This window comes from Grampus griseus, assembly GCF_964374135.1.
Source record: "Grampus griseus genome assembly, chromosome: 20".
NCBI classification, from domain to species: Eukaryota; Metazoa; Chordata; class Mammalia; order Artiodactyla; family Delphinidae; genus Grampus; species Grampus griseus.
Window position 1 is genome coordinate 20,796,452 of NC_139014.1, and position 24,624 is coordinate 20,821,075.

The 24,624-nt window shown below is 40.7% G+C and overlaps 1 protein-coding gene across 1 annotated transcript in view; it reads left to right on the plus strand.

Annotated features, from left to right (window-relative positions):
• Positions 1 to 24,265, plus strand: part of IKZF3 (IKAROS family zinc finger 3) — a gene marked incomplete at its 3' end in the record, with an annotated part of 58,731 nt that extends 34,466 nt beyond the window's left edge. The window contains exons 2-3 of the mRNA XM_082679292.1: positions 13,619 to 13,735; positions 23,562 to 24,265. Coding sequence (XP_082535418.1) covers positions 13,651 to 13,735; positions 23,562 to 24,265 — 789 coding nt within the window. The 5' untranslated portion in view covers positions 13,619 to 13,650. The remainder of the gene's footprint in view (positions 1 to 13,618; positions 13,736 to 23,561) is intronic.
• Positions 24,266 to 24,624: the final 359 nt, after the last annotated feature.

The window sequence follows — 24,624 nt, forward strand, 5'->3', positions numbered from 1 at the left end:
TGGCAAGATGAACTGCGATGTGTGTGGATTATCCTGCATTAGCTTCAATGTCTTAATGGTTCATAAGCGGAGCCATACTGGTAAATAGTCTCCTTTATCCATTGTTCTGAAAACTGTCCTAATTCAACCACAGGAGAAAAGAAGTTGTGGTATTTAAGACTTACTTTTGATTACTTTCATTGATTTTTGCTAAAATTCTGATGTATCTCTCCCTCTCTGTATTTCCATTTACCCAGTGATTTTTATTCCTGCTTCATGGTGCATTTGGCAAACATATTGCAAATGCTATGAATAAAAGAAGACTGTAGAGAGCACAGTGTTCTAGGTCAGCCACATATTTTTCTTCAGTTAATAAGTGGGAGTTAAATTGTGTGATATGCTTTTTAGGCGTCTTTCATATATTTTTGCATAACTTTTAAAAAAGCAGATCTCATTGTATTGAGTTCAAATTTGGTAGATGAAAGGACATAGCTTTTTTTTTTTTTTTTGGCTGTACGCGGGCCTCTCACTGCTGTGGCCTCTTACGTCGCGGAGCACAGGCTCCGGATGCGCAGGCTCAGTGGCCACGGCTCACAGGCCCAACCGCTCCGCGGCATGTGGGATCTTCCCAGACCGGGGCACGAACCCGTGTCCCCTGCATCGGCAGGCGGACTCTCAACCACTGCGCCACCAGGGAAGCCCAGGACATAGCTTTTATTAACAATTTTAAAAAATTTATTTTCGGACAACAAAAAGGCAGTCAATAGAAATGCATACAAACATAACACTCCCAGTGAGCCCAATAGATTTCATCTGACATCGGATATGACGACTTTAAAAAGCATTTCTTGAATTAAAGAAAAAAAACACTTCTGGCTCTTTATACCTTGTTAGGACTTCAGTCTGTGACTCTTTTTACAGATTGAGATTACTTTCAAAAGGAATGCTAAGTAATGTAAAAACTTAAATCTAGAAAGCACTTCTAAAGCTGCTCTTATTTTTTTGCTCTGATCCAAGACAAGATGCCTCAAGTAGCCTTGCTAGGTGAGGCTTTTTCTCTTCTGGAGGGAAGATTCCATAAGTGAGTCTTAGGCTTGCCTTGAAATACAGCTCCCATCTGATCCCAATACGAACAGAAACTATCTAAAAAATGAGCTTTTGCCATAGGCATCTAATCTGTGCATATGTTTCGCCACTTGCTGGGTGATCAGAAATCTCTTTTTTGTCCTTTTTAAAGGTGAACGCCCATTCCAGTGTAATCAGTGTGGGGCATCTTTTACTCAGAAAGGTAACCTCCTCCGCCACATTAAACTGCACACAGGGGAAAAACCTTTTAAGTGTCACCTCTGCAACTATGCATGCCAGAGAAGAGATGCACTCACAGGTCATCTTAGGACACATTCTGGTAAGTGAGAGCAATGAGCATTCCATATCTAGTAAATGTGTGTTCCTCAGTGCCCATTGCGGAAACTAGAAAGAGTTAAGTGTGGAGGTTTTAATCTGTCACTCCGGTTCTGAAGGGTTACAACAGCAGAGACCTCTAGGGCTAATTGCACTTCCATTAAGGCATTAATTGCTCTCCGTCTGGCTCAATGGGGTTGATCATCTCCGTACCATCTTTGCGCCCCTAGAGAACATCACAGTCAGACAGGAAAAGCCTGCCCTATAAAAATGCTTTTTTAATTTTTGCAAAAAAAATTATAGCCATCAGTATTTTTATGGTAAACTTTATTAAAAGATTATTTTCCTAAAAATATACACACATACTTTTCATTCAAAAGTCTGGATAAAGCAAATGATGTACTGTTTGTAAATTATGTAAAACTGTAAACTGGGTATGACTCATTGTTGGGGGTTAGTTTTGGCTAGTCTGGACTAAATTGGGGAGTTTTGGCCATTCTGGTCTAAATTTCTTTTTTTGCATTGAGATATAATTGACAATATAACATAGTATTAGTTTTAGGTATATATGAGCTAAATTTCTTAAACCCAACTCTCTTCTTCATCAGCCTATTTATTTTTAGTCTCTAAAAGATGAGCAGCAGTAAGAATTCATAAAAAGCTATGTTCTGTCTTGATGTTTTCGCTCCTATTTTAACCACGGAAGATACATTTTTTTCAACATTTAGAATTTCCCTCCTAGAAAAATAAAACTGAGTTTATTTTCAAATTTGGGACCTCATGTTCTTGATGTTATCTGACAAAATTTTAATTGAAGAGCTTTGTTTTTATGTCAATTCACATTCTGCTTTGATGAAAACCCAGCCCCAAACCCGCAACTGGTCACAATGCAGAGACTAAGGATTAAACAAATCAGCCCCAACGAAACCCACCATGAGAGATCATAAGTGGCAAAAGAAGGGTTTCTTTTACAGCTCATTGTTCAAAGTAATGAATTACGACTGAGTTTGGTCCAAAAAATTATAGTAGTTCTTTTCTGTTGCTTTTTCCAACTAAGATCCAACAATAATAGTCATTTTTAAGACAGATTCTAGAGGACCCCAATTTATGCAGAAACTTAACATTCTTAGCCCTAACAGAGCTGCATTTATTTTAACTTGGGATTCCATAAGGATCTTTTAGTGCTTTAAGTCCCAAAGGCACTGTTTTAAACCGAGCAAGAGGATTAGAAAATAAAAAAATCTCAGTCCCTAAAACTGAAAAATTCATGGGGTATATTTCATTGACAAGTCAGAAAGGCTAGCCCCGCACACAGAATTGAAGTTATTACTTACATAATTTAAAAAATAACTCATTTGGAGGAGTTAGGAGGTTAAAGGTGGCCTGAATTGTATGGATGAACTTTTGAGGAAACTTTTGCTTTATCTTAGAAGTTAAGATGAAGTCATTTTGGCAATTCCTTCTTATTTCTATTATTCAAAACTATCCTCAGGGGCTTCCCTGGTGGCACAGTGGTTGAGAATCCGCCTGCCAATGCAGGGGACACGGGTTCGAGCCCTGGTCCGGGAAGATCCCACATGCCGCGGAGCAACTAAGCCCATGCGCCACAACTACTGAGCCTGTACTCTAGAGCCCGTGAGCCACAGCAGCTGAGCCCACGTGCTGCAACTGCTGAAGCCCGCGTGCCTAGAGCCCGTGCTCCGCAACAAGAGAAGCCACCACAATGAGAAGCCCGCGCACCGCAACAAAGAGTAGCCCCTGCTCGCCGCAATTAGAGGAAGCCCGTGCGCAGCAACGAAGACGCAACACAGCCAAAAATAAATTAATTAATTAAAAAAAAGAAAACAAAAACTATCCTTAGTTGGTTAGGTAAGTTTTTATTGATTGAGCCCAGACTTTGCTATAGCCACTGAGCAAGGACAAGCTACATTTATCGAAATATGTCAATGCTCTAAAAAGACTGAATGACTAACTCCCACAAACTGCAGCATTCTTTACTTACAGCCAGCTGGATGTCGCAGAATATGGGATTTCTTCCTACTTCATTCTTTTTTTTTTTTAATTTTATTTATTTATTTTTGGCTGTGTTGGGTCTTCACTTCTGTGCGAGGGCTTTCTCCAGTTGCGGCAAGCGGGGGCTACTCTTCATTGTGGTGCGCGGGCCTCTCACTGTCGCGGCCTCTCTTGTTGCAGAGCAGAGGCTCCAGACGCGCAGGCTCAGTAGTTGTGGCTCACGGGCCCAGTTGCTCCGCGGCATGTGGGATCCTCCCAGACCAGGGCTCGAACCCGTGTCCCCTGCACTAGCAGGCAGACTCTCAACCACTGCGCCACCAGGGAAGCCCCCTACTTCATTCTTAAACCACACTAACCTCCTTGAAAAATAAAAAGTTCCTATTTTTATTTTTTTCCTGAAGAAGCAAGATTGGATCGGGAGCCAAAACACTATGCTCCATGATAGTCATTAAATCCAAATCCTTTCATTTGTGAAAAGACCCTATCCTTTCAAAGAATAACATGATAGTCAATCATAGGCCATAACCTTATTTCAGTTGACTAAATTTAAAAGTAATTGTAAGTGCACAAGTATCCAAATACTCTGGCTTCTGTCAGCAGTCTCATTCCTAGTGGACAGTTTTCACAGGGCCCCAATACACCATTTGTTCTATAACCCCTGAGGGTCACTGAGTACCCCTTGTGCTCTCCTTATAGTTGAGAAACCCTATAAATGTGAGTTTTGCGGCAGGAGTTACAAGCAGAGAAGTTCCCTTGAGGAGCACAAGGAGCGCTGCCGTACATTTCTTCAGAGCACTGACCTGGCTGAGACTGGTGAGTTCATGCGACACCGTTCTGCACATATTTAGTGAGCATCCGCTGTTCTAGGTGGTAGGATACAATAGTAGACAAAAATACAAAAAAATCCTGCCCTCCTGGAGTTTATATTTTCATCGGGAAAGACAGACTAGAAACAAAGAGAATAAGTACCTTACACAAGAGAAGGTAGTAATTGCTATCGAGAAAAATAATGCAGGTACTGGGGGCTGATGGTAAATCAGGAAAAACATCAAGGAGCTGACATTTTAACAGACTTAAAAGCATAAGGAGAGAGCCCTGCAGATAACTTGGAAATAGCAAGTGAAAAGGACCTGGGCCTTGAATTTGAAGAAGTATAGCTAGCCCTTTGTGGCTGGAACAGAGTGAGTAGTGGGACATGAGGCCAGAGAGGAAATAGGAAACCAGCTCTTATCAGGCCTTGTAGGCCATTGTAAAGACTTGGATTTTTCTCTGAGTGAAATTAAAAATCTTCAGAGGATTTTGAACAGAGAGGTGACGTGATTGGACTTCTCATTTGAAAAAAAAATCACTCTACTTGCTACTGAGGATAGGTTGTATTTGGGATAAGATTAGAAATTGGGGAGTCCAGTTAGAAGGCCATTGCAATAATTCAAGCAAGAAAAAATTATGTCTTGGTAATGGTAGAGGTGGTACAAAGTGTTTTAACTCTATACAGTATAGTTTAAAGATAGAACCAACAGGATTTCTTAACAGATTGTTGTGGGATGTGATGAAGAATGCAGTTGCCATTAACTGAAATGGTAAAGATTGAGGGTAAAGGCAGTGTGAGGGGTGGCAAAGGCAGAGTCCATTAAAACCAAAAGGATTTTCTTTGCGCAAGGCCGCCAGATCATGTACTTGTCAACTCATATGATTTATTGTGATGCTTATGTTTGGTTCTGGGAATTTCATATTTTATTCAGTGTTTTGAATTACATGCCTAGTGACAATTGATTGAAACACTGGATGTCTTTCCATGTATCAGTTGTGGTTTTATTTCCTTTCATTCTTGAGTTGAAATAACCTGAAACTTTTTTGTGTCACATCTCTGCAGTTGACCCATATAGTTGACCATCAGCCTGGTTCTGCGGCTTGGATTGCCTGATATTTTTATTTGTTTACTTGAACCAGTTGCTTATTTAGAGTAGGTATAAACCCTCGTGGGATTTGGTGTTTGACAGCAGTAGTTGCAGTTGAATCGTTTGAACATTCTAAAACAGAAAGATTACAAAAAAGTGACAGAAACAATGTGAAACTCAGGAAAAATGCAGTGCAAATCTTGAGGAGTTTAACTGTACCCGTTTTGAGTGAGAGGAAACTTTTGTTTTAGATAAAGCCTATTTTATGGTGTTAGGAGCTGGCCAACTGAATTCTGTTGGTTTGCACTGCTTCTGCTTTTTATCCTGATGGCATCTTTAGTTTTATCAAGGAGTTGGATTTCCTCCTTATTTCTAAAAAGAAATGTTTACTCTTAAAAAAAAAAAGGCACCTAAAACTTGGGTTTTGACATCTTAAAGCAACATGCTTAAGGTTAGTCAGGCAATACCTGGGCATCTTTACTTGACGTTCCATTTCAGACAATAGACAAAGCTCTTACTGTGAGAAATTCTCAAGTTATGAAAATCTATTATATTCCAAATAGAATCATTGGTATTTAAAGCAAGAAGGATTAAAGAGAGCATCTAATCCCACCTGTTCATTTTATTTTATTTTTTGACATCTTTATTGGAGTATAATTGCTTTACTATGTTGTGTTAATTTCTGCTGTATAACAAAGTGAATCAGCTGTATGTATACATATATCCCCATATCCCCTCCGTCTTGTGCCTCCCTCCCACCCTCCCTATCACCTGTTCATTTTAGAGGTGAGGATATTGAGACTCATCAAAAATTCAGTGACTTACTTAAAAATCACTAGAACTTTTGTTGTTTTCATGATTAGCTATTTTTTTTTTATTTTCAAAGACATGTTGGGACATAATTCACATACCATTAAACTCACCCTTTTAAAGTGTACAATTCAGTAGTTTTTAACATATTCACAAAGTTATACAACCATCACCACTCTAATTTCATAACATTTTTGTCACTCCCAGAAGAAGCCCTGTACCTATTAGCAGTCACTCCTGTTCCCCCTCTCTCCAGCCCCCAGCAACCATTAATCTACTTTCTGTCTCTGTGGATTTGCCTATTCTGAACATGTCACGTGAATAGAATCATATAATGTGTAGCCTTTTATGTCTGCCTTCTTTCACTCAGCATAATGTTTTCAGGGTTCATCCACGTGGTAGTACTTCATTCCTTTTTATGGCTGAATAATATTCCATTATATGGATTCATTGCATTTTATCTGTCCATTTATCAGTTAATGGACATTTGGTTTTTTTCCCACTTTTGGAAAAATGGCTTAATTAGCTATATATATTTTAAAGGTTATGTATTATCTAGTTAGCAAGAGTAGAGTAACACACATACTAATAGGCACATACGTATGCATATGTCTTGATTGTCCTGGAAGCAGGGGAAAAAATTGAGTAAAACATCCTCTATGACCAGTAAGTTCAAAATTACTGATTTTGAAGTAAGGTTACCACCTTACTTCCCATTCCCATGACCTTTTTTAGGAATTTCATATTAGAAAAGTATCAAAAGAAATGTTTTCACTATCTTCAGTGGTATACGGTGATTCAGGAAATACTGAAATACGGAGGTTGAGTTAATTTGCATTTCATAGGCTGGTTTGATGGATCCATGCAACACACTTTAAGTCTCAGCAAAAAAATAAAGGGTCAACTAAGTCAGCAACTTTTGATTTTTTAAAAAAACAAATATGTCGTTATGGTGGTTTCAGGTTAGAAAGTGTATAAAGTCACAGCTTAATCAAATATAATAAATACTGCATGTCCTGTCTATCTTTGATATTTCAAATAGTTCTCATGATTTTTCCTGAAATCCAAAATATAAAGAATGTTTACTCAAACACAAGCCAATCCTTTAATTATTGCCACAGCTCCCTACATGGTTTCCATTTCTGTTTCCTTCTTAAAATTGGGAGTCCCAGTCTGGACACAGCGTTCCATTTTGAGCCTGACCAATATAGTGTCACCAGCGGTACCTCCCTAGCTTTTATTTTATTTTTAAATTTATTTATTTTATTTATTTATTTTTAGCTGCGTTGGTTCTTCGTTGCTGTGCCCGGGCTTTCTCTAGTTGCAGCGAGTGGGGCCCACTCTTCGTTGCAGTGCGTGGGCTTCTCATTGCGGTGGCTTCTCTTGTTGCAGAGCACGGGCTCTAGGTGTGCAGCCTTCAGTAGTTGTGGCATGTGGGCTTAGTAGTTGTGGCTCACGGGCTCTAGAGCGCAGGCTCAGTAGTTGTGGCACACGGGCTTAATTGCTCCAAGGCATGTGGGATCTCCCCGGACCAGGGCTCGAACCGGTGTCCCCTGCATTGGCAGGCGGATTCCTAACCACTGCACCACCGGGGAAGCCCCATCCCTAGCTTTTAAAGTGATGATGCTGCACTGTGGATGTGGCACTTATTCATCAAGGGCTTATTGTAAATTGAAGTGCAGCCTAGAGTGAGAGCCAAGCCTTGGGACAAACCTGCCCCAGTCAGGAAGCAGGTCTTTATGGAAGCAGAACAAATGAAAAGGCCTTGGACTGGAGACCAATCTGCAAAAGAAGGTCGTGTTGGGCAACAGGACTTCCGGCCTTGCTAATCATTTTCTTTTGTTCAGATAGCATGCGCTGGATTCTCATGTGCCAGGCTGTGTGTCAGAGCTGTTTATAAAGAGGAGTGAAGGTTAAGCCCCTACCCTTAAAGTATTCACAGTCCAACAAGGGACCGGGTACTTGATCTGTTAATATAAAGGTCTAATAGAGATACATGTGATAGTGTTACTTCAGTCCAAGTTTTTATACCAGACATCATCAAGATACTCTAATCCTGTCTTAATGGAGTATATATGAAAAGAAGAATGAATATAGACGATCACAGATTTCATTTTCTCATTAGCTTGATCCTTATTCCAGAAAGGGACTAACAGCTGGTATAGAGATTCATTTAGCCTCATTTCACACAAATTATGAATACTTGGAGTGGGACATATTTTTGTATGACAATGAGTTCTAGTAATAACAAGATTTTTAGACTAATTGAATAATTATATTTATTTATGAATCTAGGAGTCAAAACCTTTTATCTTCATTCTCATTGTTGCGGTTGAGATAATACAAGCATGAGAGTTTCAGAATAAATTTATATTTTTACCAAATAGCAGTCCAAAGAAAAAGCTTAAAGTGTTTTAAATGTCTCTTTTCCCAACAGATTATTAGAAAATCAATACTAACTCAACAAGTAGTATTCATTCTACTTGCTCAAAAAGGCAACAGTTTTATGTAACTTTTTTGTTAGAACCTGCCTTGCTCTTTGATAGCAGTCTCTTGTTAGACAATTCTTATTGCATAATAACACCCCTTTGTTCCACTCTCCATCAGTTACTGGCTGACCACACCATAGAAGAGACAGGAAGAAATGCCTCTTATTTGAGATCCATTTAACACGTCAAGATCTAATGAAGGATTTTGAACAAAAACAAAAACACAACGAATTATATAGTTAAATCTGCAATCACTTTGAAATAGAAATGGCATCATGCAAACAGTTAGCTAAAACCCAGACAAACTATTAATATTTTTGCAGAGATTAAAGGTAGTAACCTATTCTGTAATTTTGACTTCGTATGAGTTTTATTATTTTTTTTTCAACATGTCATTAAAATCATTTTGCTAATGAAAATGGGTATATCCACTATATACTAGTAGGCAAGTAACATGAAGGGGAGTTGACCCCGAATTATAGTCCTACTCCCACTGTGCTCACTCATGAACCAAGTGTGCAAATTGTCCCTTGCCACCGTCCCATATTCCCCACACCCACCCCTTGCAACACTAAACTGCCAAACACCACCCAGGAACGGATTTCCTATTTCGTCGTTTAAACCCATTATCTTGTTCCCTTACTAACTTGCCAAACTGGTTTCCCTCCACTTACATTCTGAGATGTGATGTGGCAAGATAACAAGTCTAGACTATTTGTATAAATAGACAGTTGGGTCTTAAAGTTGAAGCAGAGGGCCAAACGCCAAGTCCTCTTTTTTCTTTTCCCCCTTTCAGTGTACTGCCTAAACTCCTTGTAATCCCAAAGAGATTGTCTTGACTCCAAAGCATTTCTTTGTGTTTTAAAGGGTGTTCGTTTAGTACAGCAGCTGTCCAACAACTGCAAGGCACAAGACTGAGAGTTTGGGAAAGAAAATGAGAGTATACCATAGTCAGTTGAAACTTTAGCCTTTGCCTAACTTGCCAATTAGAAAACACAGTTAACTCAGTAAAGATGAACTTAATCTCTAGAGTGTGTTCACATGTACAGTGAGGACTGGGATCTTGGAGCTGATATTTTGAGTGAATGACCCTGCGGGTGGGTGTGGGTAGATGGCAGCCCTCTACATTAGTAGTTTCAGAGGATTCCTTTCAATCCAACCAGAGTTGTGGAATATGGGAAAGTCTCCACCCTTGCCTCAAATTATCAGTCTCTCCGTAAACACTCCAGAATTTTATCTTTTTAAATGTCAGGCATTTGGTCACTGATTTCCAGAGTAAGATTTACCTAGAAAGGACTGTCATGACAAGCTTGGTGAGTAACCAGGGATAAAAGATGATGTTATCTCTGAAGGTTGCCATTTAGTGACATGCCCCAATTATGTTATTTAGGTCAGCGTATCCCCGCTTTAGCCTCCTTCTAAATATAGATTATATAGAGTGTGTGTCCTCGGAAAGATGCTTGCGGTAATTGATGGTGGCTTTGGTGAAATGTAGGGAGATGCTGAGAGCCGAATGGGAAAACTAGACTGGCAGCATAATGCTTGCAGTAAGTACTGGGACTGACAAACAGATCTCTGGGTAATGATGGGGCCGTTAGAGGAGTAACTAAAAGACTTAATAAGAGTAGTGGTAAAATGGGGATAAAGTTAAAAATTCCCAAAGTACTGTTTTTCATTCTTGTTTTACTATAAATCTTTTTTGATAATAACTACATGGGGTAGGCATGGGGGTGGGGGAGGACCTTACCTGGCTTTAATGCTCTCAAAGTTGCTGGAACCAGAATGAATGTTCCTAGTCAAAGCACAAACTTAGCTGCCTCTCTGATGCTTCTAAGAAAAAGCCTCCTTCTAACAGCCTCAGGAACTTATTTCAAATCCCAGGCCTTTGTCTTTCATCTCTCTGCTCTTGGGGCTCTGGGTAGTGCCACATCTGGTGGTGGTTTGTGTGAAAGGAAATAATATGTATAATAGTTTCCTGTTTGGTCATTTAAACCTATCCCTGTGCTGGACAGAATTTAACCCACTTCACTCAACAGCAGTGTTCTGTCACTAAAGTGCCCGTTATTTACAACGATCGGTCAGCTAAAGTCGCAGTGCTTTACCACTGGCCCCAAAGCTGCCCAGTTCCCTTATTCGGACCCTTATTGTTTTCATTTACACAAATAGTGTTGTTATAGCTTAAACTGGAGGCTGGGATTTATTTCTTTAGAGCATAGAATTATTTTTGATAAGAAACTCACGAAGTCTAGTAAATATGGTCATTGTCATCATTCTCTTCTCTTATTCATTTTTGGAGCAATTATTCTTGAATTTTTAAAACACTGAGCTTTATAATTTATTGTGTAATGACTGTCAAGGAGTTTTAAAAAAACAGAACCAAAACCATGCCAATAATAAAATGAAAAATATTTAATACTTTGAATTCTCTCTTTCTCATTTGGCTTTGGTCTCCCACCCTGGCCATTCTTGATAGTCTTGCCCTTGAGGTCTTTCTTTCTATCTATCTATTTATTTATTTATTTTTGGCTGCGTTGGGTCTTCGTTGCTGCTCATGAGCTTTCTCTAGTTGTGGCGAGTGGGGGCTACTCTTCGTTGCAGTGCGCGGGCTTCTCATTGTGGTGGCTTCTCTTGTTGCAAAGTACAGGCTCCAGACACGTGGGCTCAGTAGTTGTGACTCACAGGCTTTAGAGCGCAGTCTCAGTAGTTGTGGCACACGGGCTTAGTTGCTCCGCGGCATGTGGGATCTTCCTGGACCAGGGATTGAACCCCTGTCCCCCGCATTGACAGGTGGATTCTTAACCAGTGTGCCACCAGGGAAGTCCCTTCCTTGAGGTCTTTTTTTGTCTTTCATTTACTTCAGAGATGGCCAGTTTTATTCTCTCTGGGCATGTCCATTTACGATACTGAATATCTGAGAGACCATGGAACTTGTGACATTTTTTCTGTATATCAGAATCTCTTCACACAGCAAACTCTTCAGCTACAGAATGAGCACTGACAATTCCTAAATCTGTGTATGTATTTGGGGGAAAAAAAGTCCATTCTGTAAAAATCATCACTTGCTTTTTACTCTAGTCACTTAAGCTGATTTCAATTTCTTCTTCCTTAGAGACATTAAGAATGTACAGATACTTCATTTTAGCTTGGACACCCTGAAATGCTTATGATAAAACAGAGGGAAATGTTTGTAGCATCACAACATGTTTGCTTAGGGCAGGGGTGAGCAAAACTATGACCCTCAGGCCAAATGTAGCCAGCGGCCTATTTGTGCACAGGGGTTTTTACATTTTTAAAGGTCAAGGAAGAACCAAAGAATATGGAACAGAGACTGTACGTGTCCCACAAAGTTTAAAATACTTACTATCTATCTGACCCTTTACAGAAAAAGTTTACTGATCCCTAGCTTTGGCTAGCATCATGTGTTAACATTTAAAGCCTTGTATTTAGAGCAGCTGGTATCTCTTTGAACTTCAGACATAAACTCTCATTGGGTATTGCCTGATGTACCAGACTAAATTGTACTATATTTATTCCAATTTACTATTTAGTTGGTTCGATGTTGGCACTATTTATATATTCTTCTAGCGGTTCTCAATTCTTGCTGCATCTTAAAAATCATCTGGAGAGGGGCTTTCCTGGTGGCGCAGTGGTTGAGAGTTCGCCTGCCGATGCAGGGGATACCGGTTCGTGCCCCGGTTCGGGAAGATCCCACATGCCGCGGAGCGGCTAGGCCCGTGAGCCATGGTTGCTGAGCCTGCGCGTCCGGAGCCTGTGCTCCGCAAGGGGAGAGGCCACAACAGTGAGAGGCCCGCGTACCGCAAAAAAAAAAAAAAAAAAAAAAAAAAAAAAAAAAAAATCATCTGGAGAGCTTTAAAAGTGCTGTTGCCGGCCTTCCCCGATGGCGCAGTGGTTGAGAGTCCGCCTGCCCATGTAGGGGACGCGGGTTCGTGCCCCGGTCCGGGAAGATCCCACATGCCGCGGAGCGGCTGGGCCCGTGAGCCATAGCCGCTGAGCCTGCGCGTCCGGAGCCTGTGCTCCGCAATGGGAGAGGCCACAACAGTGAGAGGTCCGCGTAACGCTAAAAAAAAAAAAAAAAAAAAAAAAAAAAGCTGTTGCCTAGGCCCCTACACCAGAGATCCTGATTTAATTGATCTGAAGGGGGGCCTGGGCATGTGTGTCTCCTATGCTCTTAAGGTGATTCTAATGTTCAGGCAGGTCTGAGAACAACAGACCTATACCACTTAAAGGTCTATTTGTGGATTGACAATTGGACCATATTCTTAGGCAGTTTTTATTCACACTTTTCATTAGAAATATAATAAAGATGCATTATACAAATTGTTCTTTAATTGCAAGACAGAAGTGTTGCTCAGGGAGATTTTAACTGAGACAGTTTTGAAATGTGAAGAGCACGTGGAACAGATAATGCAGAGCCCAGAAAAATATAGTTTAAAAGACAGGAACTGAAAGGAGCACGCTGGCAAAAAAGAAAAAGAAAAAAACGCTCAGAATTTCAATACACAAATCACTGAGTAGATTTCTCGCTGTCTGGGTAAGTGTATCTATTTTCAAAAGTGCTATTAACATAAACATAGCAGTAAATCTGGGGCACCGGCCTTTTTTTTTTCAAAGTTGTTAAGAAGAATTATATCAGTCTGCAGGTGTCACATGCAGTTACTCAGAATCAGAAAGAAGGCTGATCGGGGGTTAGAAGATCTCCATCTATCTATCTTTTTGCAACCAACCACGTCCAGGCTGTTTATTTAATACTTCCTCTTGCTAATGAAGGTACTGGTTGGGGATGGGTTGGGCTTTCCCATGTCGGCATAAGACTGCAAGATTTGAATGTGCCCTGGTGTTGGCTTCACTGACCACAGCAGGTAACCCAGGCAAGAATCTGAGCAGTAATAACAGGTAACAACAGAGTTTGCATCAGACCTCTGACACTTTTCCTTCCAGTTTATTTCTTTTTCTCTCCATTTGTCAACGTGTTCTTTTCCCTCTTCTTTTTTCATTTTTCCAAACCAGCAAGTGCGGAGGCAAGACACATCAAAGCAGAGATGGGAAGTGAAAGAGCTCTCGTTCTGGACAGATTAGCAAGCAATGTGGCAAAGCGAAAAAGCTCAATGCCTCAGAAATTCATTGGTAAGAATACAACCCATTTTCCTGCTGTTGTTAGCAGATAGTTTGAATGAGATAACATAGGATGCTTACTACACAGGCCCTTCCTAGTTTAATCTCTGTTAAAATAAGGTAATTGATTTTCCATTGTACAACTTTTATTCTTCAGGATTCATTTTGGTAACTAGAGCAAATGATAAAATATTTTAACTAAAGAATCTTAACTACTGAAGATGGGATTATTTGGTATCCAATTTCTTAAATGAAGTTGGTGTTAAAAATGCTGTTCCTTCCTCTTTATTCCGAATGACATATGTTCCATGAGAGAGTTTGTGCAATTGATACCAGTAAGATGTTCAAGATAGCATTTTTGTAATCTTTTGCAACTATGTTTTACAACTTGGTTCCCTTATCAGGCTCAAACTTTTTTCATGCCCTAAAATGTATTGCCATATTTTCTTGAATTTGATTGAGAATTGGTTTTAAGAGAAAGTGGTTGGGAATGCATAGATTTAAATAACAAGGTTTGATTTAATCATTTGTCTTACTGGAGTTAATTTTTATACCATTGGTTTTCACATTGTCAAAAAATACAGCAAGCATGAGATGGCTAAGAAATAATTATGTCCATTAAAGTGTTAGGACTGCCAAATGGCAGAAATATTGTGTTGAATTCTCCCAGATGTTTACATAAATGTGACTATGATATTTTAAATAGATTTGTATTTGTGAAGTAGGCAGCTGAATTGAACGTATTGGTTTTGCTATAAATTGAAAGTCGGTGATATTGAACAAAAATAGTTATCACACGAAAATAGACCTCCCTCAACACCAGTAATATTTTAGAAACCTGTCAGTCTGTTTTTCCAAAGCTACTTGCTGCTGCTGTTGATTTCTTACTTCAGTCCTTTTGTGTTTATTCTTTTCAATAGCTTTTACAGATATCAAGTGCCTGCCTGGTTTTTAAATCTGGTTAAACTTTATTCTGGTCTAATTAGTTTTTTAATTTTATGTGAATTATAGAGATATATTGAAAGAACCCATATATTTCAAAGCTACCTAGCTTGTTTTTGTTTTTTTTTTAACATCTTTATTGGAGTATAATTGCTTTACAATGGTGTGTTAGTTTCTGCTGTATAACAAAGTGAATCAGCTATACATATACATATATCCCCATATCTCCTCCCTCTTGCGTCTCCCTCCCACCCTCCCTATCCCACCCCTCTAGGTGGTCACAAAGCACTGAGCTGATCTCCCTGTGCTATGCGGCTGCTTCCCACTAGCTATCTATTTTACATTTGGTAGTATTTATAAGTCCATGCCACTCTCTCACTTCGTCCCAGCTTACCCTTCCCCCTCCCCGTGTCCTCCAGTCCATTCTCTACGTCTGCGTCTTTATTCCTGTCCTCCTAGCTTGGTATTTATACTTATTTACTTTATGTTGTTTGACTGAGAAGTTATTGTATTCTTTTAGTCACTTTAAGAATAAACTGTGTCAGACTAAAGTTGGTGAATTTCATTTCAGAGAGACCCTATCCTCTTTACCATCTTCCCTCTCCTTGGTGAGAAATGTCAGGGGGCGTGTAGTGACTTCTATATGGGGTTTAGGCACAGTGGACCAATTGTGATTCCAAGACGTTATCTTAGAGCATTGCTCATACCTCTTTTGAGCTGTACTTATGTGAAGAGGTTCTGACTGGCGTACAAAAGGAAACTTGGATTGTTATTCTATGCCATGAGTATAATTTAATTTGGTGGATGTTTTGGCTGTAGAAATGGCTGCAGCTGATATGGGTGGGGAGAAACATGGGGAGAAATGGGAAAGAAAAAAAATGTAAAGTAACTTAATTTCAATCCAGTTATGGTCAATGCATGTTGGTCTAAGAGAACTAAAATATGAGAGAAGGTACTTAGTCCACATAGTTGCCCTAAACCTGTCCTTGAGCTAAAGCCCTACTTAATAAGATAAAAGTTGCTTCAGTATCTTCATGGGTTTAAAAACACATGTTTCACATGTCCAAGTCCATGCCATTTTGCTTATTGCATAGGGGATCCATTCCATTTGTTTATTACCATTGTGACCAGAGGATTTTCACTCTTCCATTTCCAGACTCAGGAGAGGTGCTGATCTTGTAGGTACTGATCTCTGTCATCTTCTGAACCATCATGTTCTCTCTGAGATGGAATCAGGAAACCCAGTAGAGTTAGCTCTTGATTTGAGCTGAGGTAGCAACTTCTGGACTTTGGGGCCCTGAATAGCTGGGGGAATTTTTGGTTTTTTTATAAATTGTGGTAAGGTGCAGTAGGAAGAGCACTGGATTAGAAGCCAAAAGACTGAGGTTGTGATTCCAGTTCAGTCATTTCTTAACTGTGTATGTTTAGACAAATCACGTAACCTTTCTGGGCCTCTGTTTACTCACCTGTGAAATGAGTAGACTGAACAGGTGTTGAAGTGATCGAGAAGGTCCCTCGCAGCTCTACCATTCTGTAAGTCTGCAAGATGAATTACAAAAGGCTGCAATAATGAGCACCACTTTTTGTTTATAAACCCATATGTATAACTTCAGATAACTTTTTTCTCAAGGTTGTACAGATACGGTATGTTATTTTATGTTATAAACCATGGTATATAATTTAGGAGGTTTTTTTTAGGAAGATGTCATTTAATCTGAGAATCTATAAAACAGCTGCATTAGTTCAACATTTATATATTTTACTTAGTACATTACTACTTATTCATTTGCTCTTTCGTCCATTCATTTATCATGCAAATGGTTACAGAGCTCCTGCCATATACGTGATATTCTTGTTCCTGAGCACTGTTCTAATCCTCTAGCATTAGCTTATTCCCTGAACCTTAAGAGATTTTTTTAAAACCAAAAGAAACCCCTTCAATCATTTAACTGAATCCACCTTTTGATAGAAAATAGTAATATCAAGGGGAAAATAAAGGAACATTATGACACTGTGCAGTATATGGGATGAAGTGATATAAAACATATGGGGCTAATGTCTCCCCTCCTTCTCTTCTCTCTCCTATATTTCCTCTCCAAGGCATCATTTTCTGAAAAGATTCAGCTGCTAGGGAAATGGCAATGGGTAAAGTATGAAGGAAGAATGAGTCACTCCCTTTAATCCTTGTTGACAGTTGCACAGCTTGGCTTCCCTGACCTCTTGAACTATGAGGGTAAAGGTGAAATTATACCATCAGGTCAGCCTGTTACTTTCCTAACAGGCTTGAGATAATTACCAGTAGATAGCATTTTTCATCCATTAGAGATGAACTGAGGAAGAGGGAAGGATTGGATTAAGTCTAAATGCATTTAGAAACACAAAAACATGCCTCTGTTGAAGAGTAGGAGAAAAATGAAATCACTTTTTCCCTAGTTCTCCAAGAAATTTTGAATCGCTTTCTATAAAATAGGAAATAAATTGACACACATTCATTAGAAATCAGCATCTTTACGTCATCAAAATAATTCTTTTTAGTTGTTCTTTCCAAAGGACAAGAAGACCTTACTTTTAGCACCTAAGCCCTTTAGGGATTGTCTTTTTTCTGAATCTTATTCTCCTGTTACAAACTTGCTTGACTATGCTTCTAACTAGGCCATCTTCAAATACTTGGCTCAAAATAGAGGCCAGATTTCTCTCCTGAAGGGAGGAGGAAAATGACTACATTTCTGCATATTTCTTTCTCTGATTTTCATTCTTTCTCCAAAAACAGATGTGTTATTTAGACCAAAGTGGTTACCATAGCATCTCCCTATTTTTTAAAATTTCATGTATTACTTTATTAAAGGAAGTTTTCATGTTGAAAAGAACATGAAAAAAGATCTCACTCACCCCCCCGGTAAACATGTTGTGAGGTTTTGACACTTCAGCAAACACTGTCGGTTCTCCCTGTGAAGTAACTAATGAGAAATTGTCTGCTTTGGTTAACAGAGCAACAGGAAGCAGTTTTAATACCTGTTTCTAAAAGCAAAAAGTATCTTCTCCCATCCCTTCCCAAAGAGCCAAAATCCCTAATCCTATAAGCATCAAAAGTCATAACGTTTTTGAGCTTGAAGGGATATTAGGAACCACCCAGTGAAGTTCTTTTACTAAGGAGGGAAGGGGGAAGGGAAAGATGGAGAGATGCAGCTAGTAGGTGACAGAGCAGGGCCAGAGCCTGGGTCTATAAAGTGCTGCAGTCCGAGGCCCTCCTCCCCCAGAAAGTCACCCAGAGCAGTGCATGTCATGTGTGCTACACAGGAGCTTTGGAAAGGGAAGGGTCTAGTCATTGAGAGCTGGCGGAAGAAAAAGCCTTGAAGAAGGGCAGTCATTCTCTCTTAAGGGTGTGTTTTCTTGAGAAAAGATCTGTGGTGACTCCATCTGGGCAGATGACAACCAAATAGCACTTCACGGTGAGTCACAGAGGACAAAGGCTTCTGCAGCAACAAAATGTGGTTTCCAGCTCAGTTTTCCTCTCTGCCACCCCCATGGCTCTCTCTGTTCTCTCTCCTCCTTCCTGCTTCTCGTTCTGTGGCTTCCTACCCTCTGCCTTCCTCCTCCTGGAAGAGGTGTTATAGCCACTTCAGTCTCATTTAGATTGAGATCAGCCATCATCATCATCAGATATTCCATTTACCCTGCTTACCTGCCCTTTTTCGGGGGGAGGATATGTGCTTGGAGTACGAGCAATCGATGATACATGGGAAATTGTATGAAGGCATCAGCAGATACAGTTAAATGACTTGAAGAAATTTAAAGGCTTAAAGAAAACCCCAGTATTTCACATTATCCCATCATGATGACTGTAACCTCAGAATTGTTATTTTTCTAATGTTCAAATAATTTCTCCTCCTCTTCAAAAAATCTTTCAATGGCTCCCCATCAGAATAAAATCCAAACCACCCAGGCGTTCTGAGTCTTTCACAATCTGTCTCCAAGTTATCTTTTCTGAATGTATCATTTCAGCCGACTAATCTTTTAATTCAGCCAATAATGAACTAGTTCCACTTCTTTGTAATCCTTCTTTCCATGCTCACTGTCTGGAATGCCCTCCCTCCCATCTGCCCCCTAAACCTCCACGTGGTCTCCATTCCCATACTTGCCTGAATTCTCTCTCTTCTCTGTTCTCCCTCTGCACTCAAGGCGAGTTTAACAGTCTGCTTTTTGTGATCTGTGTAACTGTCTCCAGCACCACCACTATTACCACCTCAGATTTCACGGAGACTTTAGAGGAGAGAATAGATTAATATTTGTCCCATGTTACGTGGCATATTTGAGACATGGTCCGTATTTTTCTCTCTCCACTCTCTTGGCTACTCTATACTTTGTTCCACCACATAGTATTCAGGATACTAATTTGTAATGAAATTGTGTACATACTACATCTCCTCCTGGATTGCAATTAAGTTTGTATTCTTCAAAACACTTAACATGGTGTGAGGCAAATAACAATAATAATAACAAGAATAATAACAATAATAATAGATCTACCACTTACTGAGTGCTTACATGTGCCAGTACTCTGTTAAGCACTTTATGGACATCATGACAACTCTGTTCATCATAGAAATTTCTTGAATGCATGCTACTGGTCCATATGGAACAAAGCACAGTTGCTTTTCTACTGCCTATGGGAACCATCCCAGCAGAGAATCTGAAGTCATTGCTAGTGGTGGGGTTGTGCAGCCATGGGCGAGGTAGCAGCCAGGAAACAGCAGTTAATGCTCAACCATATCCTGAGGTATATGGGCCCTTGGATCACATCCTGGTTCTCCATTTACCAGCTGAGCAACCTGAGCAGGTTAATCAACCCGTTTGTGCTTTAGGTCCTTCATCTGACTAAGAGATGATAATTCATCTTAGGTAAAGTGAGACAATATGCAAAGTACCTAGGACAGCACTGAGTATATAGTAGTGGCTCAATAAATAGTAGCTATTCTTCTTGGTATTATATATAAGGCACAGTGCTCGGTACTGTGAAGTAGAGAAGTAAACAGGTTAGAGTAGTGGATCTTGTCCCTCCATCCCAAAGGCAGAGGTCTAAATCCACATGCTCAGCTAAGGTCCCTTTTAGCTTTAGGCTATGATTCTGTACTTTCAGGTTGGCACTTAGAAGCCAACAACCATATGCCCTCACCACATTGCAGCAATTCAGGTCAGGCAGTTGCTCAGTTCAGAGTTACCAAAGCCTAGATGGTAGGGATTGACACCTTTAAAAGGGATCACAGGTAGGGAACGGCCCAACCAAGTAGCCTTGGTTTCTAAACTTAGGACTTGTTGTTGCCATTTGTACTATCATTGGGAGAAAACCTGTAATTCAGCACGAAGCTTCTCTCATTAATCACTCAAACGTGTGTGGTACGATTTTGACTAGAAGCTGGACTAGAAGCTCTGTGCAGGTTTGGGAGCAGTTACACTCTTGTGGTTTGAGTAACCTTTTTTATGAGTGTATTACTAAAGAAACGTGAGCTGTTGGCTTTTCAATTACTGTAGCTTACCCCTGCTGAGTTTCATACACATTGAGTCATCGTGTCTACAGGTGACTGATAATCATCTGCACTAATCAAGTTACCGTAACTCGGAGATGAGGGGACCTGATGAGTGCAGGTTGCGTGCACGTGAAGATCTGAGGCTCTCCCATCTTCTTAACAATGAACAATGGTCTGCGTTAACCACAGAACTCAGTCACATATTTCCACTCATCCAGGGGTTGATTTTCCTCGTATTGTTTTGCCTCTTACAACTTCAGCACTCAGCTGTTTTCTGACATGTGCTGCAGGTGGTATAGGTTATGAAATTGTAGGCCTAGTTAAGTAAAACCAACTCTTGGGAGAAGAGATAAAAGCAGAGTTTGTGATGTGCCTGCCCCACCTCGGAAACTTTCTGGAGCCTCTCTGTTAGGCGAAAAGATTAAAAAGATTTCCAGGGACCCCCGGTATTTGGGGAACTGAGTAGATCCAACCACACTGGAAAATCATCAGTAACCTTGAAAAGGCCAGGAAACGAAGTTCATCATTTCTGTGTCACTTTCAGGGGAATGAATATTTGTGACTTTAGACAGCTTTCATGTCCTCAGTCTCGTTCTTCCAAACAGCTCTAATCAGAGACTTATCCAATCTGGCAGTTGAAAAGAAGAACCGTTGATTACTTTGGCAAAGGTCTACGTTTCTGTTCCTTTTTATGGAGTTGCCAAGGTATGGTGATTTTCTGTGCATACTTTTTCTCTCAGGTATTTGTCTGGAAACTGTCAGGTTGGCCTTAAGGTAGTGGGGATACAGGACAAATCTATCTGATTAGATTGGATCTTTTAGCAGGTCTTTTTGTCTCCAGTTTCTCACTGTTCTGGTCCATCTTACACATTGCTGTTACATTAATATCCTGAAAATAACATTTTGACCACAAGCATCTCTTGCTCAATGCGGTTTATAGAGGTTTGCCGTTTGTCCAAATCTAAACCCTACGGTTGGTTATTCAGAATGCCCATCATTTGGTCCCACCACGTGTTATCTTTTTTCAGTATCTCCTAAAATGTTGGCAGCAAAGTGCCAGGAGGCTCACAGAGCATTTGAAAACCTTGATCCACATGGCAAGAAAGTTATTTTCTTTTTAGTTCTCTTTCAATCTTCCTGATTATACCAAGGAGAAAGATTTAGACGTAATTAGATGTTAATTGTCTTCAACACTAATCACACACTTGGTAATCTCTATTTTTAGCAAAGAGAGAGGGGATCTTTGTCTCCAGGTACTTACAGTATCTGATCAAACTTTAATAAATTGCTGTTTCGTTGTCTTTATTTTTCATAGTTACCTTATCTTTGTGGCAAGTGATTCTGGTTTTCTGTTTATGTTAGTGATATAAAGTTTCCTTAAAAAACAAATTTCTTCAGCAAAAAAAGAAAGGAAGGAAATGCGAGCTGATTCAAACAAAATTAAAAACCCTAACATTTACCACGTGCTTTCTATGTGCCAGGCACTGTTCTAAGCGCTTACCAATTGAGGTAGGTACAAGTATTACCCCCATTTTACGTGAGGACATGGAGCCATTGACAGGTTAAGTGACTTACCCAAGGTCACACAACTAGGCAGCATCGAATCCACACCATCTGACTCTAGAGTTCGTGCTCCCAACCACCACACCACCCTGGGGTATGAATATTGCGGAATGTGGAGGGCTGAGTGAAGTTGGAGAAATACTTTCTTCCACACTTCTTGATATTTTGCTCTAACCAGACTCTCTTACCCCTCCCAGCCCACGTCTTGGACGGTCCCACGTGTCTGTCTTGATTCATGCTCATCCCTCAATTACGATATCTCTTCTACGTCTCTGAAAATCTAAATCCTACCAGTTCATCAAGACCCTTCTCAAAATTTAGGTTTTCCAAGAATGCTTTCCCTTCCACAAGTACTCCTGAATTTTTCGCATTCCCATAACACTTAAGTATACAGTTCGTATATTTACAGACCACCCTGCCCTTCCCTTTTCATTCTTTTTACAGAAGACACGTCACCCACCCTGCTTAAACGCCTCAAACATGGCATTTAAAATAAAATCAAAAGCTTCCATAGAGCAAGGCAGCCCTTTCTCAACTTTTAACATTTATTTTTCTCCAATTCCATCTAGCCAAGTCTTATTTCTCTCCCACTAGGTTGGAGATACCTCAAGAACAGAAACTGGTTCTTCCAATCCTTTTTGTTTTCTTCTGTTTTGTCTTCCCAGAAGCCTTTACTGTATGGCAGTGGCACGTTCTGGAACCACAACATGCCTAGGAGATGTTAGGGAAGAGAGGCTACGGTTTAGCAAATCTCTCAGAATCCAATGTCTACAGAATGAAAAAGCATCAGCAATAATGTTAGCCTCACCTCCAGCCCTTGACACATCTTCCCCACTTTCTCTTGCCTCTACCAGCCACTCACCATTGAGCACATCTGCCATCATTGAAGATCCCGCTCCTGCCTTCCCTGTGGCCAGAGAGCCTCTGTTTTCTAACACACAACACCCACACGCCCTGAAGGTGGCTAAACTCTGTTTTCAAAATTTCTCAGCAGTTTGACATGAGAAGTAGGAGAGGGTGACCACAAGTAAATTTTTCAGTTAAGTGTGAGATAAGTACTAATGATCACACATGTATCAATGATACATCTTTTCAAGCAAAAGAAGAATAACACACTTTATGAAGAGGGCGAAGATCATGATGATCTTTCATCAAGAAAAAGCCTTTTCTAAAACTCTCTACATTTGAAGCTCTTTTATTTAAATCTCAGTCAGTCTGATAACTGACGTGTCTGGGAAGTGATAAGCTGGAGTTTGGGGGGCTATTTTTTCTGCCTCTGCAGCTATTTAAAAAGCTGCCGAGGCCAGAGCATCCCCACTTTTTGCAGCACTTCCGGCCCCCGGCTCCCTAGTGTTACAAGCAGAAAAGAACAAGCAAACTAAGAGTTCGGGGATTGACTGCGTCTTCAGAGTTCATGGACAATAGAAGTGCAGAGGTCCCCATGCTCCTGTACACTGGCGGCTGCCTTGCCCCCTCTTAAGCCCCCTCCTGGTGTTCTCTTGCTTCTTTTCTCCAGGGTTCCCTCTGACATGAGCAGTGGAAACAACTCACATTGTAGCCTCAACTTAGTGACATCTCTGACTCTCCCTTTTGCCCGCTGGTTTCAGTTATTTTGACTGTCCAAGCATGTGCTGTCAATCACTGTCCCCTGAGGCTTCAACACCCGTGTGGGACCATTCTGCCTGGGCTGAGTGTTCTTGAACAGGCCACTTGTCCTTCCTCACTTTCCAAGGACTCCAGAAAATAATTTTACAAACTCTCTGCCTTTGTGTTGTTCCTTTTGTCACTCTTTCCTTCCCTTGTTCTAGGTGAGAAGCGCCACTGCTTTGACGTCAGCTATAATCCCAGCTATGTGTATGAGAAAGAGAGTGAGATAATCCAGACCCGAATGATGGACCAGGCCATCAATAACGCCATCAGCTATCTTGGTGCCGAAGCCCTGCGCCCCTTGGTCCAGACACCGCCTGCTCCCACCTCAGAGATGGTCCCAGTTATCAGCAGCATGTACCCCATAGCCCTCACCCGTGCCGAGATGCCGAATGGTGCCCCCCAGGACCTGGAAAAGAAGAATGTCCAGCTGCCAGAGAAGAGTCTGCCTTCTGAAAGAGGCCTCTCCCCCAACAACAGTGGCCACGACTCCACGGACACTGACAGCAACCATGAGGAACGCCAGAATCACATCTACCAGCAAAATCACATGGTCCCTTCTCGGGCCCGCAATGGGATGCCGCTTCTGAAGGAGGTCCCCCGCTCTTATGAACTCCTCAAGCCCCCACCCATCTGCCCAAGAGACTCCATCAAAGTGATCAACAAAGAAGGGGAGGTGATGGATGTGTACCGGTGTGACCACTGTCGAGTCCTCTTCCTGGATTACGTGATGTTCACTATTCACATGGGTTGCCACGGCTTTCGTGACCCTTTTGAGTGTAACATGTGTGGCTATCGAAGCCACGATCGCTATGAGTTCTCATCTCACATAGCCAGAGGAGAACACAGAGCCATGCTGAAGTGAAGATCTGGGCCCAGAGATGATTTGCACCTGAGCATTCAACATCATTTTTAAAATACCCCTCGCCTAACAAATCACTCTCAAAACAAACTCAGTTCCAATCCCCTTTTCATGCCATTTTAGTGTCCAAAGGATCACGTTCACACGGGCAGCAGAGAAATGCTGTCCCCATTCAGAAATTGTTTGCAGATATATCATGTTACTACTTTTGTGAAACCTTTGTTTTCCCGTCAGGGACTGAATTTTATGATATTTAAAAGCCAATGAAGCATTTGGTCATTATCTTTTGCAGCAATAGACAGGCATTCTTTGGAGTCTGTTGCCAACCAGAAGAGTCCCCTGCTTGTGCTGCATGAGACATT